This window comes from Trachurus japonicus, chromosome 14 (assembly GCF_045865225.1).
Source record: "Trachurus japonicus isolate A0001 chromosome 14, Traja_1.0".
Lineage (NCBI taxonomy): Eukaryota > Metazoa > Chordata > Actinopteri > Carangiformes > Carangidae > Trachurus > Trachurus japonicus.
Window position 1 is genome coordinate 28,884,629 of NC_140920.1, and position 16,970 is coordinate 28,901,598.

General features: G+C 41.3%; 1 protein-coding gene across 4 annotated transcripts in view; it reads left to right on the forward strand.

Annotated features, from left to right (window-relative positions):
* arhgap32b (Rho GTPase activating protein 32b) overlaps nucleotides 1-16,970 on the forward strand; it is a 159,087-nt gene that overhangs the window by 107,135 nt on the left and 34,982 nt on the right. For 2 of the 4 annotated variants that reach the window (XM_085798742.1, XM_085798745.1), the window contains 7 exons: nucleotides 166-252; nucleotides 4,055-4,192; nucleotides 5,869-5,961; nucleotides 7,359-7,481; nucleotides 10,053-10,130; nucleotides 13,676-13,757; nucleotides 16,016-16,066. In XM_085798742.1, coding sequence (XP_085654868.1) covers nucleotides 166-252; nucleotides 4,055-4,192; nucleotides 5,869-5,961; nucleotides 7,359-7,481; nucleotides 10,053-10,130; nucleotides 13,676-13,757; nucleotides 16,016-16,066 — 652 coding nt within the window. The remainder of the gene's footprint in view (nucleotides 1-165; nucleotides 253-4,054; nucleotides 4,193-5,868; nucleotides 5,962-7,358; nucleotides 7,482-10,052; nucleotides 10,131-13,675; nucleotides 13,758-16,015; nucleotides 16,067-16,970) is intronic. The other 2 variants (XM_085798744.1, XM_085798743.1) reach the window with 1 other exon arrangement.

The following is a 16,970-nucleotide window of genomic DNA, read 5'->3' on the forward strand; positions in this document are numbered from 1 at the left end:
AGAATGAAGACGGGAACATTTTACAGCACTTTCATTCTGGAGCTCTCTCAACTCTGGACTTGTCTTTTGTCCAGTGTGCCACATACAGAGTTTTATCTGATATAATGAACTGTTTTCATGGGAGAAGCTTGTTTTTAATGCTTTGACTCTTTTTTTGTTTTCCAGTTGTCCCTCGGGGACGAGCAGTGTGAAGTGACACGGAACGGCTATGAGTCAAAGGAGCTGGTGTACTTGGTCCATATTTACTGCCAGGTAAGACCTAACCACCTACATCTATATACTTAAATGTAATTACATGCAAACTCCCCCACAGATTATATTCCATCTAAAAACGCACACACTCCCACACATCTGGACACATGTGCTTGTTTCTGAAAACTGGTGGTTTCCAAACCCACAAGTGATGGTTGAGTACAACCTGTTCAGATCCAGCTCTGGCCCCGAGTCCGACTCAGACGTTTCTCACACACCTACCGTAACTTATTGTTTCAAAAATCCAAGTTATGTGGGAATTTTGGAAGTGAAGTGGACAGAGCTGTGGATGTGTGCCAGGGTGGCTGAGTGAAGGTGAGGAGCGATGGAGAGAATAAGTGATGTCTTCAGACCACAGGCTTTTACTCAGCACTGAACACCAGTCTGCAGAGCTTAGCATGTCGGGTTTAAGTGTTCATGTTTTATCTCACATGTTTCTGTCTCATTATCTGGCCACACATCAAAGTAATGGATGTATGTGTATTGATTTTCTATAGGAATCATATATTCTATAGCAGTGGTTCTCAAAGTGGGGTCCGGGGACCCCCAAGGGTCCTGGAGCGGGTTCAGGGGGGGTCCTCAACTTTATCTCAAAATGTAACCACTTTTTTTTTCCAGAAGTATTTCATTTTTATCCAAAAATGTCTTTCATCATTTTTCAAAAAAACCGTGCCATTGACAGTAGTTTGAATGTACATTGACTAAAACAAACATTATTTAGTTTAGTGTGTTTTTTCGGTCTTATAAAAACAAATACAATAGACAAAAAGGTATAAATACAAAACAAATCAGAACAAAAACACAACAAGCAATACAATTCACTTACATTGACTAAAACAAACATTATTCAGTCTTGGAACAGATATTTGTGTATTTCTGGTGTTTTTTTCAAAATGTTGTCCAATGGGGGGTCCATGGTCTAATTTGTGTCAGTTTAGGGGGCCTTGATGTAAAAAACTTTTCATATAGCCTGGACAAATGCTGTATGCTTTTAGACATATGGCATTATTCATCCCAAATTCCCAGTATTTATAGATATTCTAAACAAAAGGCTTCAACAATCTTGAGTCACTGTCCCAGAATGTGAACATATATAAAAAATATACATTTGTACATCATATATTCATATATTGGGATACATAGTCACAACATTTTCTAGAAAATAAGAAAGATTGACATTTATATGTTTATGTAACATATATGATTATCATATGTAACATATTTCTGTGTGGGCGGAGGCAGCGCTCATCAAGTCTAATGCTTTACTGATTGATTCTGGGCCGTGGACTCGAGGGTCACTTGATCTGGTTTGTACTGACATGTGTGTCTCATCCTGACATCTAGTTCTGAATTCCTTATTGAGTTTCATTGCAGATGCTGCCAAAAGCAGAAGAAAGTTGGCTTAGTCATCTCCAGAATTCCTTTTTAAGCAGAGATGTCAGTGTAAAGTAACAGCCAAATTATTTATGATTGCATCATATGCTGTTGAGTTTTGAAAGGAATCTGATGAACCCAAATGTGGGCAAAGCCTCTAAGTGGAACAACACACATGCGCTCCAGCTGCTCTGAAGCTCCGTTAGTGACATTTTTTTGATTCTGGTTTCAGGCATATCCCTCCACAAGATCATATTCCTTTTGCACGACCTTGGCAAAAGCCACACGAGTATGCAGCCGCACGCAACTCCTCGCAGTCATCAGAAAACTACTAAATCTACACCATAAATAGGACAAAAAGCCGTGGCCAAGACTTGGCCCCTGAGCTCTGCACTCGGGACGTCCAACAGAGAAAGAAAGTAGCACAGCACGGTGAGCCCGGCTGAGTTCCACAAACCCAGAAGCAGCGTCTGAAAGTGGGACAGGAAAGGCATAAAGAGTTCCCCGCGCCCGCAGAGCCATCCCAGCGGCGTCTCCCCCAGCCAGCACTTTTCAAACAGCGCTAGAATCAGTGGGCCGAGTGGTGCACTGCAGTCTCAGTCGCACAACTCCTGGCCCCAGTACACACACATCTTTCTAGGCCAAATCAAAGCCCAGAGACTTTTTCCACCGCTCGTTTTCTCTCAGTGGGGTTTTGAGGTTTGGAGCTCGGTATTACTGGATGAAAAAGAAAACAAATCCACGGAATCACTCTTATATTTTTTTATTTTAAAGCAAAGTTACATTTAATCTGGAGGATTGAGGGCTGAAGTCTGTTGGTCTGCAGCCCTGCTGGCTTTTTATCTCTGGGTTTTACCATGTTCTTTGTTTAGTCCATGGGAGGTGAGATTCTTTATTTTTCTTTTTTTTAATCTTGCCTTAGGTTGTTAATGCTGCTTGCCTACATCCTATATACATGGAGGAATGCAGTATGTACAGTATGTATGGCTGAGACATTGGGGTTAGTGGGGTGGATCTGAAGCAGCTTGACTCATAGAGGTGTAAAGACATCTGCTGGAACTTCTCTTTAACATCACCACTAAGACAATCTGAGAGTTTAACCTTGAGTCTTGGATGAAATCAGAAGCTTTCTGCAGAAAAGGCAAAAGAATAAAAGAAACTAAATAGATAGAACAAGCAAAGCAGGTAAATCTCACAGCTAAAAGAGGATCTAAAAGTGGATGTTAGAACCAGAACACACATTCACAAACACTTCTCATTCATCTTTTTTTAACCGGGAGATAAAATATTCAGGGTGAGCATATTCTAATCAGCTGTTTCCATTCAATCAGATATGTGTGTCTGTGAGGAATATGTTGTATGTGGAGAAACTGTTGTGTTCTTATTGGTTGTTATAATAATAGATTTTATAGTTGGGATGTATGAGATTTGGTCGTTAAAGGGATATTTCAACATTTTGGCAAATTGGCCCATTGCCATAATCCCTATAGTCATAGCAGTAGGTTTGTTACCTTTAATTGTCGGTGCAAGCTGTTTTTAGAACGGCGGAGTAGAGCCGTGAGCTGCTCGGAGCTACGCTACGGAGACTCATGGGATTTCTTGGTTTCCCTCATCAAACTCATCAAATACACAATCCAACAACTCCAAAACGCTCTGGTGGACAAGTTGTGAGCTGCACATTCACCACGCTATGAGATAATAAAGGAATGTTATGAGACGGAGTTGTTTTAGAGGTAAATTCACGCAAAACCGCTGGTCACGTTCCCGTCGGCGGCAGTTTTTCGGCAAGCAGTCTCTGCATTTCCATAAATATAGCTTGCACCGACAATTAAAGGTAACGAACCTACTCCTAAAACTATAGGGATTATGGCAATGGGCCAATTTGCCAAAATGTTGAACTATCCCTTTAAGATACAGGTGCATCTCAATAAATTTGAATATCATGGAAAAGTTTATTTATTTCAGTAGTTCAATTCAAATAGTGAAACTCATATGTTATATATACATAGATTCATTACACACAGACTGAAATATTTCATGTTTTTATTTCTTTTAATTGTAATGAATATGGCTTATATTTAATGAAAATGCAAAATTCAGTTCACTATTGTAACCTAATGATGTCACACAGCTGATTAACTCCAAAGGTTTCCTGAGCCTTAGTTTAACTGGTTCACTATCATGGAGAAGACTGCTGACCTCTATCATATTCTACTTTATTCAGATGAACCTCTGTGTCTTGATACAACAGTCACATCCTTCCTGAATGGAACATTTTAATAAAAGTAGGATTTTCCAGGCACCTGTGAATTTCATTTCATTTCATTTCATGAGCTTCAGTGTTGCTGCAGTGGAATGAACCAACCGGTGAGCTCTCTCTGTCCTTGTTCCCCTCCGGTCAAACTCGTATCTCTTCATCTCTGTGCAGGGTCGCAGCTGGATTGTGAAGCGCAGCTATGAGGATTTCCGTGTCCTGGACAAACACCTGCACCTCTGCATCTACGACCGACGCTTCTCACAGCTGCCTGAGCTGCCTCGACTCGAAAGTCTGACCGATCAGTCGGAGGTGAGCTCTGGAAAAAACACACACACAATCTAACACAAGCACGTACACGCAGCTTTGTTTACGCAGAGTGAGAACCCCCCCCAGTGTGTAGTCAGGCCCCCGAATTAAATGAACGATAGCATCTGCTGCCTACACACTTTAAAATGCAAAATAACAAGGTGTCAGTTGTCCAGATAAAAGCTCCTCCAGTCGCTGCACTGTGATATCTGATATGATCTGCACAATGTATTCCTGGGAACGCAACGCACCATCTGATATTCAGCCAGTTGTTTCCCCCTCAGCCTTTCAGAGGCTTTCACCTCCAGCCTCAGACTGAGGTGTCACACTGGATCGGTAGAACCAGTTTATGGCTCAGGCCTATTGTGTGTGTGGACACCTTGAGAACAACAGCTTTGTTGGAGGACTGGGTTTTATTTCCAGTGATGTGGCTTCAGGTTCAGATGAAGAGAGTTTTACCTCCAACCACCTCTTCTCACTGCAGCGTTCATGTCAGAGCTGTGTGCCAGCAAAAGCTATTACTTAGACTTAGATACTTTATTGTCATTGCCATAAAAACACTGTTATATATTAGTTATTATATTATATTATATAAAACTGTCTAACATGAAGGCAAAAGCTTTTATTCCTATTTTTTTTCAACAGTGAATACAGAGAAGTGAGGTTAAACATATTATACATTTTCTTCTTTTTCCCCCCAATACCTAAAACAACCCCATGGCCCTCACATAGGGGGGCTAACAGCAGGAACGGTAGAACAGAGTCTCTGTATAGAACAATAAAATGTATTAAGTGCAAAGTGTAACAAATATGGAATCTGCAAAAATAGTAGCTAAACAGAGTGTGGGAGAAAAAATCCTAAATTATGAATACAAATATTGATCATAAAGAAATAGACAATAAATGACAGTGTAAAAACAACAACAAAGAAAGAAGAATAGCCTCTAGTGTTTGTTCTGCCTCTGCCCTCAGTGAAAACATGACAACAGGAACCAGAGCCTTTTGATGGAGATTACCATCAGTTAAAGTTGATATTCAGTACATTGGTACTAGAAGGTTAGGACTTAAATGTATAGTAATGAAAATAAGATTTCATTTTTAAGATCCTTCTTTTCATTGATGATAACAGTCTCCAGACTCAAACCACAGCCCCCCACAACGTCACCATGGAAACAAAGAGTTAAAGAGGTGTTAATATATGGAATATATTACTGCAAAATTAGCATTAAGAATAGAGAAACGTCTGACCACTTGGCTCCAAATCTATATATTTATTCTTCAAACAGATTTAAAATAAATATGTAGGTTTCTAGGCTGCCTGCCAGCTGTTTATATTTATCAATATGTGAGTCTAGATGAGTGTGTATGAATATGACTCACATCTGTTATGCTGACTTCATCTTCATATACTCTGTATGTTAGCAGAATTATTTGGGTGACAATGTGATTTATTTTTTTCTGATCATGGAACAATATCCACAGACTGTGTGTGGATATTATTGGATGCTTGACTGTCACTGTAAAAATCAGTTTGTTAAATTTAAATCAAAAGAAGTTCATAAAATGTTAAGTAACTGTATAATATAGAACTGAATGGATGATAATGATGATCATTTCTAGATCCTAACTGTGAGGTATGTCCAGCTGACCTGTGTGTGTGTTTTGTTTTTGTGTTGCAGTCAGTTTCCCAGATGTTGTTAGCTTACCTCTCCCGGCTCTCAGCCATCGCTGACAACAAGATCAACTGTGGGCCCGCCCTCACATGGATGGAGGTACGGCTGCTCTCTGTCTGCTCACTGACACCTGCGTATATATTCCAGTTGTTAAAGGGATATTTATGATAATCCCTATAGTCATAGCAGTAGGTTTTACTTTTAATTGTCGGTGCAAGCTGTTTTTCGATCGGCCGGGCAGAGATATGAGCTGCTCAGCTAACGCAACAGGGGCTAATGGTATTTCTGCCTGTCCCTCATCAAACTCATCAAATACACAATCCAACAACTCCAAAACGCTCTGGTGGACAAGTTGTGACCTGCACATTCACCATGCTATGAAATAATCATGTAACGTTACGAGAAGGAGTTGTTTTCGAGGCAAATGCGTAGCCGGAACTACATTCCAGACACGGCTGCTGGGCGGAGTGATTTCAAATGCGAAAGTAGTTCTGAGTATTTGCTTCATGTGTCGTAATGTTACATACGTTATTATCTCATAGCGTGGTGAATGTGCAGATCACAACTTGTCCACCAGAGTGTTTTGGAGTTATTGGATTGTGTATTTAGTTTGATGAGAGAAACGTGGAAATACCATACAGCTCACGTCTCTGTTCCACCGATCTAAAAACAGCTTGCACCAACAATTAAAGCTAATGAACCTACTCCTAAAACCATAGGGATTATGGCAAAAAATGTTGCCAAAATGTTGAAATATCCTTTAAGAAGAAGCTTTAATGAAGGGATCTGAGAGCTTATAGCACTTTAAAGTCGTCAGAGAGGTTTGAACCACATGAAGCTGCAGCTGCTCGGTCTGTGGGAGGTGAAGGAGCTGCAGCCTGAAGCTGGAGGAGCTGTGTTGTGTTCTCACACTCACAGTCAGGCTGAAAAGTGAAAAGTCTCAAAAAAAAATGCTGATGACATATTGGAAACAGCAGAACCGGGTCAACAAATAAGTGTCAAAGAGCGACAGAGAGATCACACTCTCAGTCATACACTGCTCTGCCTCTGCTGTTCAAGATGAATAAGGGTTTATAGGAGCAACAATACTGTATGAGTGTAGGATTAGCAGAAGCCTGCAGTGGATGTTGGCAGCAGTCCTTTTCCCTCTTATGAATTCATCCTCCTGAATAAGCAGGTGGAGTTGAAAGAGAGTTTTCAGGAGACGAGTGAAGAGAGCCTCCTTCTCCCTCAGTGTAAACACCGCAGGGACCAGCTCACATTCAGATCAACTCTCGTGTTGTTCAGCGGTTTAACTGTGATGTTTGTGCAACTGTAGATTCACAGTTGGTCTGTGTGATCCAGGTTTTTATTTGGGAGCTGCATCTCAGCATCTCTACAAACATTTATTATATCATCATACACTAGGTTGACTGCTGTCACTCACACTCATGTCTGTGCTCCCATGATTGTTTGTGTGAGGGGCTGATGTTAGGTCTTGTGTGTCTGTGTATCAGGTTGACAACAAGGGGAACCACCTGTTGGTCCATGAGGAGTCCTCCATCAATGTGCCAGCGATCGCCGCCGCCCACGTCATCAAGCGCTACATCGCTCAGGCCTCAGACGAGCTGTCCTTCGAGGTGAGGACAGCATCAACTCTCTGTCTGTCTCTGTCTCTGTCTCTGTCTCTGAGAATGACTGCAGCTCCTCACAGAGACTTCCTCTGCTGCTCTCACCAAACACTAAAGGAGACAAAGACGTGCTGGAGCAAAAAAAAAAAAAGATGTGATTTCGTTCACATCTGACTCTGAACTTTACCAGCAGGTAGTGTTGTAGTCAAGACCACCTAACCCGAGACCGAGACAAGACCAAGACCTCGTAATAATCATGTGGCTGGATATTTACATTATTCCTCCTCAGCTAAAAAGAAAAGATAATTGTTATAAAATCTAAACCATATTTAATGTAAACAAAGTTTGGATTGAACAGAAGAACAAGAACAAGTCTCCTCCCACTGTTGACTCTGGTACAACCACGTTTTTCAGATAGTTACACAAGCAGAGAACAATGTAGAACAATTTTAACTAGAAAAGGCATTTCCAAGAATGGAAATGGTGTGACTGCTGACAGCAGCTGAACGCTGTTGCAGAATTAGCAAATAGTGCAAGCAGTGATCACCATACAAATGTTTGACCAAGGTCGGACTCGAACCCACAACCTCATGGTCAATAGACTTCCACTCTGCCTCTAGGCCACGGTGGACACACAGTTGCAGAGACTGTTGTCTGTTAATGATCTGCACTCTGTCTCACTCTGACATCAAGAAAGCTTGAGAGTCAAGCTTGAATGACTTAGAATGAAAATTTCTGTGAATAATTGTTATTGAGGCAAGATTTGAACCAGTAACCTTCAGGTCTCCAGCTCAGCAAGCTAACCACTAGGCTACAGGCAGAGACAGTATGTGAGTGGCAAAGAAAACCTTTAATAAGAGGATCACTGGCTCCTGCTTAAAAAAAGGTAAGGAAAGTGCAGAAATTAGCCACACCAAGTAAGACTTAGAATGAAAATTTCTGTGAATTTCAGGCTGAGAGCAGCAGTTTCAACATGAAGCAAGTTATCAGAAGTCAACAGAGGACGACTGGGAAAATAATTCACTATAATTGTTGATGAGGCAAGATTTGAACCAGTAATCAAACCCACAACCTCATGATCACTAAAACCTTTACTCTGCCACTTCACCACAGAGAGCACAGACATAAGCATGTTGCCATTGTAATGTGATGATGTGCAGAGAGCTCCCTGGCTGCATTTAAAAAATATTTAAAATTATTATCTAAGTCTCTTTGCATTTTTGACCAGAATTTTAGCCAGAAGACAAGTGTGGCTACAAAACTGGAGAAAATAATTTGTCTAGAGTTTAATTTGCAGAAAAAGTTTAATATTTTAAAAAGTATAAATAGTTAAAAAGAGAAAAGTAATGCCGATAAAGTTCAAAAAAAGCTGCACGTTTTGATATATGAATTGTTGAAATAGCACAACACCTAACACACTAACCATATGGCCACAGAGAACCTGAGTTACAATGAGCTTTATACTATGAGGAATCAAAGACTGTCCAATGACAGCTGAATAATTGGAATCAAAAGTCAAGCAATGATGTGAAATGACTGAGGCAGGAATCGAACCCGTGACCATATGATCACTAAGCCTTTACTCTGCCACTCGGCTACAGAGAGCACACTGCTTTCAAGACTGTTGTCATTCATTGTAATGTGATGATGTGCTGCATCAAAGTATGAAGGACTAGAAGAAGACCGTAAAAAGGCGGAAGAAAATGGCCAAACAGAAGAACAATAGTGACAATTGTAATTATCTTTAAGTTATTGAATTACATTAGATAAGTGAGTACCGGTAAGTACGTTTTTATTTATATAGCACCCTTCATAGTACGTGTACACAGAGTGCTTAACAGTATATGCAATAAAACTACAGTTCAATCGACAAAAACTGGAATAACAAACAACAAAAACACATAAGAAACTTATGGACAAAGATAAACCAAAGTGAGTGAGTGACAGAGACATTTGCAATTAAAACAAAAAAGACATCACTGCAGCTGAGTCCAGCTCAATTGAGACAGAGACAAGACCAAGACCTTGAAAATGTGGTCTCAAGACCGGTCTGGAGTACTACAACACTACCAGCAGGGTCCGTGACTTCAGCCCCAAAGACAATACACACCCTCAGCACACCCCGTCCACTCTGCTTCCCTCTGGGAGGAGCTTCACACACCACAGGACCAACACACACTTTCTATCCTACAAGCCATTAGACTCCTGAACCATACCAACTCACACAAACACACTGTCCATGCAGCCGCACACATTTACTGACCGTTCCAACATGCACTCACACACTGTGCACTTGATCTCTACACTCAGGTTTTATTGTTTTTACTTCACTGTCTTCTTAGTCTCTGTTATTCATCTCTTTATCCTGTTTTCTTATTGATCTTGTTATTTATTTATCATGCAGGTCAGGGTTTCTTTGCACGGTTTTAAACGTCTGCACACATGACAGTTAACGTCTTGACTCCTGAGCTGCTGCTGCAGTCGGAGGTTAAATCCTCACTCTTCTATCAACAGCAGGTAACAGACAGGTCAGACTGACCTTTAACCTCCTGTCTCTTCCTCCTCTGTGGCTCTCTGCAGGTCGGCGACATCGTGTCGGTGATCGACATGCCCCCTAAAGAAGACACCACGTGGTGGAGGGGCAAGCACGGCTTCCAGGTACACAGTTTACAGCCGTAGGCCAAAACACACACACACACAGATGTACTTACGTTGTCCTTCCATCTTTTCCCCCTGGCTTTAAACCTTGGATGGAGCCGTACCTGAGCTTCTTTAAGGACAGGGACGGAGCGCTGCTCTCTGAAGTTCTTCTCAAACACTCCTCATTTTTGCTAGAAGACCAATCAGGTTACAAATCATGTCTCATTTGCAGCTTCTGAGCAGATTACAGGGTGTGTGTGTGTTTCCTCTCCTGTAATACTGAACTGATTTATGTTCCCAGCTGGTTCTCAGTCCCATCCTGTAATACACAGTGAAACGTGCTGTTCAGGGACATCAGGGGATTTGTATTTGTCTATTTCACCTCTGACTGAAAAATCGTAGAAAACTGTGAATTCATCTCCTGCATTAGTCACGTAAGAAGGTGAAACACACAAATAAATCTGATGGAAACAGCAGGAGCAGATCTAGTGAGTGGGCACTGAGGCCGTCAACAGCGCTGCATTAAAACAACAGGGGGCTGCAGCAGCGGCAGCAGCAGCGGCAGCAGTAGCAGTAGCAGGCCGTGTTGTTCAGGGAACCCCCCGAGACGGTGAAACGGGAGCCACAGAGTCCAGTTAGAGAAACAGACGAAGGCTTTTAGAGACTCAGATCAGACGCCAGCGTGGAGCACGGAGGCTTATCACTCTCACTGTGAGGAAGTCACAGCTGCAACTATTTTTATCCCCCATCACTACAATCACCAGGTAAACAGAGGAAGTTCACATCAACATGTTGTTGCTGTTGTTGTTCATCTCTCCACCAGGGATTAGACCAATCCAACCTGCATCGTTCACAGTCACACTTTCTGTAGTTCACACATCCACCCTGAGTCATGAGCCGCTCTATTCCAAGATTATTATAGTTTTAACATTTGCATCAGTTTTTATTTTGATTGAGTTTTTCAGTTTGGGTAACACTTTATAATAAGTAGTCACTATTAAGCATTAGTTAAGCATTAATAAATACTGTATTCATCATTTATAACACATGAATACTCATTAGTATGTAGTTTATAAACACAGTTAAAAATGTTTTACTCATCATTGATAAGCACTAACTGTATTTATAAACTACATACTAATGAGTATTCATGTGTTATAAATGAAGAATTCAGTATTTATTAAAGCTTAATAGTGTGTACTCATAAAGTGTTAGCTCAGTTTGCTTTTTTATTTCAGTTTAGTTTCAGTTAGTTCAACAAGTGATAAATCCGTTTTAGTTTTGGAATTGACTAGTTTTTATTTAGTTTTAGTCTTGGTTTTAGTTTTTCAGGTTGAACTTCCACATTTGTCAGATTTTTCCCTTTTAGTTGCATCCCATAAATGTTCCCATCAGTCCTCATCACATTGAGTCCAGTAGTTCCAGTCAAACAACAGAGTGTGTGCTTCCTGTGGTCCAGCCTCATGGCAGCTGGTTTCAGACTGGAGACCACCGCCCTCCTCTGGATTCACACAGCTTCTCCCTCAGAGAGGCTCTCTGTGTGTGTGTGTGTGTGTGTGTGTGTGTGTGTGTGTGTGTGTGTGTGTGTGTGTGTGTGTGTGTGTGTGTGTGTGTGTGTGTGTGTGTGTGTGTGTGTGTGTGTGTGTGTGTGTGTGTGTGTGTGTGTGTGTGTGTGTGTGTGTCAGCTATGAGCTGGTTGACGTCTGCAGCAACACACACATGGCTGTCATCTTCAGCAACACACACACACACACACCCCTGCACTCCTGCCTCTCTCCATCAGGAGGTGGTCCATTATAGCCCTGTACTGTGCAGCTCATTCCACACACAGTCTGTTGACTGAAATGTGTACACACGCACACACACACACACAAACCAGTAATGCACATATGTATGCAGAGAGCAAAAAGCACTGGTGTAGGTGGTGTGTGTGTGTATGTGTGTAAATCTACTACAAAACTATATGAGGCCCAGACAAATAAATCAATGACTAATTGCTGTGGATATAGCAGTTTTCTCTCTCTTATTTGTATCATTGTCCTTTTTCTTTACTGTTTTCCTTTAGATACCTGTAGTTTTTCATTGTATCATTCGACAGGACTCCATTAAGTGGCGTATATCATCTGTTTAAATAACAAGAGAAGCATGATGTGTTGTGTTCTTTATGTTGTGTTCTGAACATAATAAGGCAGCTAATATGTTGTATGACATGTTGCAGGAATGTCAAAGACTATATTTCTTTTTGCTATGCTGCTTGAAACTCAAATAAATATATTGTGGGAAAAAAAATGTATATGAGGCCCAAGCAAAGAGACAGAATTCATTGGGTGCTCAGTGGTCGAGTGGTTAAGAGCACCGCCCATGTTGGCAATGCCCAATGCAGTGATCGCCGGATTGATTCCTGACCTGTACCTCGTATCATTCCCACAGTCTCTCTCCACTATATAACTCTGTCAATTAAAGCCCCCCCCCCCCAAAAAAAAAAGAAAAAAAACTGTCAGTAAAAAGGTGGATGTAAAATAATAATGAAATATATCATAAATATATAATGAGAGCTCAATGCACTGTGAAGAAAACCCATGCAAACAGACCGACATGCTGCAAACTCGGTCCTACAACACACAAGTGTTTCCAGTGGACACAAGCATTGGTGGTATGGGTGGGGGCTGTTTGTGGTCCAACCCCCGGCCCTTTGTGCCATATCATACTCTCTCTCCCTCTCTCTTTCTCTCTCTTGATGAACTCGTAGGGACAGACTTATTATTCAGTGCTTTCCAGCTGCAGATGTCACCACAGGGCATTAAAACCAACCAGCTCCAGCCGCTTCATCACTTTTATTGTTCCCCTGGAAACACTTGTGCTGTGTTGTCACTATCGTATTTGCACCGCGTCTGTCTATTTGCATATTTTTTCACGAGTTGCACTGCACTGACCTCTCAGGGCCACCGTACAAGTTGACATTTCCAGATGACTTACTGTGGAGGAGCCAGCCACACACACATTTCCACACCATCTGATTAGTAAAACAAACCAAGTCCCACGTGCTGTGACAGTCAGGGTTCCTACACATTTGAAACTTCCAAATTCCATACTTTTTCCAGACCCTAATTTCCAGACTTCTCGTTAAAATATTCATATTATTTGTGATATTTGAGTAAATAGATGTGCATAATATAAAAAAGCATGCAATTTATCATTTGTTTTCATTATTCTGAATGTGTATGCCATTATGTAACCAAATAATTTCCTGGAGATTGTAGCTAGGTACAATAGCGCATACAAAATAATTAACCCAAATAACTTCAGATGAAACCAAACCCAGACAAGTATTAAGAAAAATATATTTCCATATAATAGTTTCCATTTTCCATACTTTTCCAGACCTGGAAATGTATAAAATCAAATTCCATACTTTTCCATACTTTCCATACTTGCGTAGGAACCCTGGACAGTGCTATTATATAACAGTTACTGTGTCAGTTTCACTCTTTTTATTTTGGTATGTAAACATGGCGACGCCCCCCCCCCCTCCTCACCTGCCGTCTCTGCTTCTTCCTGTCCAGGTCGGCTTCTTTCCCAGTGAGTGTGTGGAGCTCATTAACGATAAAGTGCCACAGTCCATGACCAACTCCGTGCCAAAACCAGGTACTCCTCCTCCTCCTCCTCCTCCTCCTTTTTGAATCTTCACAGGAAGTCATCAATGATAGCTGCACTTTCAGGATGTGGATGGTGTGTGTGTGTGTGTGTGTGTAATGGATTTCCCCTGCATCATTAACTGAATAATGGACTGAGTGAAATGCAGATGAGTTGTACATTTGTTTTGTCCCGAGTTCATGTTGAGGTCTGTTTAGTCGCCACCAGTACACACACGTAGTGGAACTTCCACAGCATTTGAACACATCATCTCTAGGAGTGCATAGCTAACTGTTTGATGTTGACTCAGCACTATGCAAATCGACTGCAAATAACCGTTAATCTACAGGCATCCAGACCTGAGCTGACTGATAAGCTCTTGAGTTTGCTTCCGAGTGCCAGAGACAAACACATGAGGTCATCCAGGGAATCAGAGACAGAGCTCCAACACTGTGCAGTCAGTGCCACACACTCAGTCGCACACATCAGGTCCTTACACTGTTTGCACAATTATTAGGAAAGTGATTATTTTGACCTTATTGTCATTTTTATACATATTTTCCAACTTCAGCCTATATAAACTTGAATGTTTGTTGGATTTAAGCATAATGAGGTGATGTGTATTTGTGTATTGAGGGAGGGTCAAAATCAATTGAACGGTGACTCTGCTTTTGACCATTTTTGCCACCATGACTCCCTTGCTCCTTGCACTTTGTTTTGACTTACACTGAATAGTGGCCCTATTTATTGTAATGTATTTGTATCTTATGGATGTTTGTTGACGACGTGTGCTGCTGCCTTCTTGGCCAGATCTCAATCTCAACGGGTCTTTTTTACCTGGTTCAATAAAAGAAATTTAAAAAGTGATCAACACCCTATATTAAAGGGACAACAAGGAGTTTTGGAAAAGCGAAGTGTTTTCTCACTACATTTATGAGCCTCCGCACCGTAAAATTCTTTGACCGGCGCAAGACAGACTCATGTTTTCATTCATCAATAATTAAAGTCAGAGGTTCAAAGACGATCAGATACCGCCGTACTTCCGACCATAAACGGCGATTCAGCTGCGTTATTCTCATGACTCGCTGCGAAACCGAAAGTAAAGAAATGCTGGTCGGCTTGACCAGCATTTCCACCACCACTAATAATAACAAAATAACCATAGAGACAAAACCATAGATTTATCGAAAATGGGCCCATTAACAAGTGTGGGTAGCGGAGATTCATCCACATTAACGTGAGACTTTTTTATAACCAAATAGAAACTCCTCGTTGTCCCTTTAAGGTGTGCATAATTATTAGGCAACTTCTTTACCTCAGACAAAATGGGTCAAAAAAGAGATTTAACAGACTCTGAAAAGTGAAAAGTTGTAAAATGCCTTTCAGGTGGATAGCTAAATCATTGGGGCGTGTTTTCCGAAAAGTCAAATGTTTTGCTGCACATACAGTAGACAACAGGGTCGCAAGAAATGTGTGGAGAAAAAAAGACGCAAAAACGGCTAAAGACTGGAAAGAATTAAATGTGAAGCTGCCAGGAACTCTGAAGACACATTTTCCAAACATTTTATGTATTATACAGGTTGAAGTGGAAAATGTGTATAAAAATGATCAAAATACTGATACTACTAATTGTGCACGCAGTATAGTCTTTCTGATCACACCTTAGCGTCTAGTATGAAGCCACGTCACAGCGTCCACTCTACTGACTGACTGACTGACTGACTGACGGACTGTGTCCCCGCTGTCCCACTGGAGCCGGGTTTCCCAGGCACAGCACAAACTCTGGAATCTGGAATTCGTGAGGAGGGAAAAAAACCAGCGGTTCCACCAAATCCACATTTCTTGGGCCTGTGTGACCGATCAGACATGCATCCTGCTCAGTGCACACACAACACACACCACTGCTGAAGGCTTGACTTAATCTGCCTGCCCCCTCCCCTGCTGCTCTTCAGCAATGTCTTACTGCTTTTTTTTTTTTTTCTTTTCTTGTTTTGCACGTGTCTTTATTTGTTAACCACAGATTCCCTGTGAGCTGTCATGTTAACTCTAAATGAACAGACCCTGGTTTCGGTTCATGACCAGTGAAGAACTGAGTGAATGTGGAGCTGTCACCGCCTGTGTCTCCCCGTGTCAGACCTGCACCGCTTTGTTCTCCGCTGCCTGAGCGTATCTCTAACATGTTGTTGTCTCACTGCGCAGGGACGTCGTACAGTTGTGTTAGCATGTGTCTTTGATTTGTTTGCATTTTGACTGTGACTCCTCTGCCTCAGCCTCCCCCTGCTCTGGCCTGCAGCCTGCTTCTTGGAGTCTCTTCCCACCCTGTGCGTGTTGGTATACACACTTCATCCACCCACCGTCCACTCACCCCAGCCTCACTCAGCCACACACACACATATCACAATTACTACATCAGAGTTAACTGCTGAAGTTATAATCCTTATGATTTTAATCTAAATTGATCTGGTTCAGTTCAGTTTAGCTTTATTCCAATATCTGACAATGAAGAAAAGGCAGAAAAACAGGGTAGTTGTGCACACATCCAATGCCTATTTTAGGCCAGGTGCTGGATAGTCATAGGATTTCTCTAGTCGCCTGAGGAAGACCACATCTGGTCGAAACGTTGCAAGCAAGTATCCAATAAATGGGAGCTTTAATCCAGTGTGCGGATATTCCCTCTTTTTCTTTACAATGAAAAAAAGGACCATGAAAAGAAAGCAGCAATAGGTGAATATAAATACTGTACATATTTGAAAGGAATGGGAAGAAGTACACATTTATTTATGTCCCACCCCCGATTACAATACCACCTTCAATTTTCAATTTTAAAATTTTGCACTGTGAGGTTTTGTACAATAGCCAGTGTCTATGGGCTCATATCTTTAAGGTAATTCAGTACAGGTCCCATGTTTTATCAAACTTATCCCCTCTATCTTCATTGTAGAATCTCAGTTTTGTACATTTCATAGACATTCTTCCTAAATTTCACCAGTTATTTCCATATTCAACTCTTTTTTATACATTTCTGAATTCACTGTAGCTCCATCATGAAGCATTCGATAGAAAACGGAAATTGCCCCACGAGTGCCCAGGTCAAGACCATTAATAGTCTCTAACACATTATGTTTATTCAAAACTTCAAAATTTGGTATATTTTTTTTAACAAAATCTCTAATCTGTAAAAACCTGAAAAAAACCGAGGCAGGTATTCCATATTCGGCTTGTAGC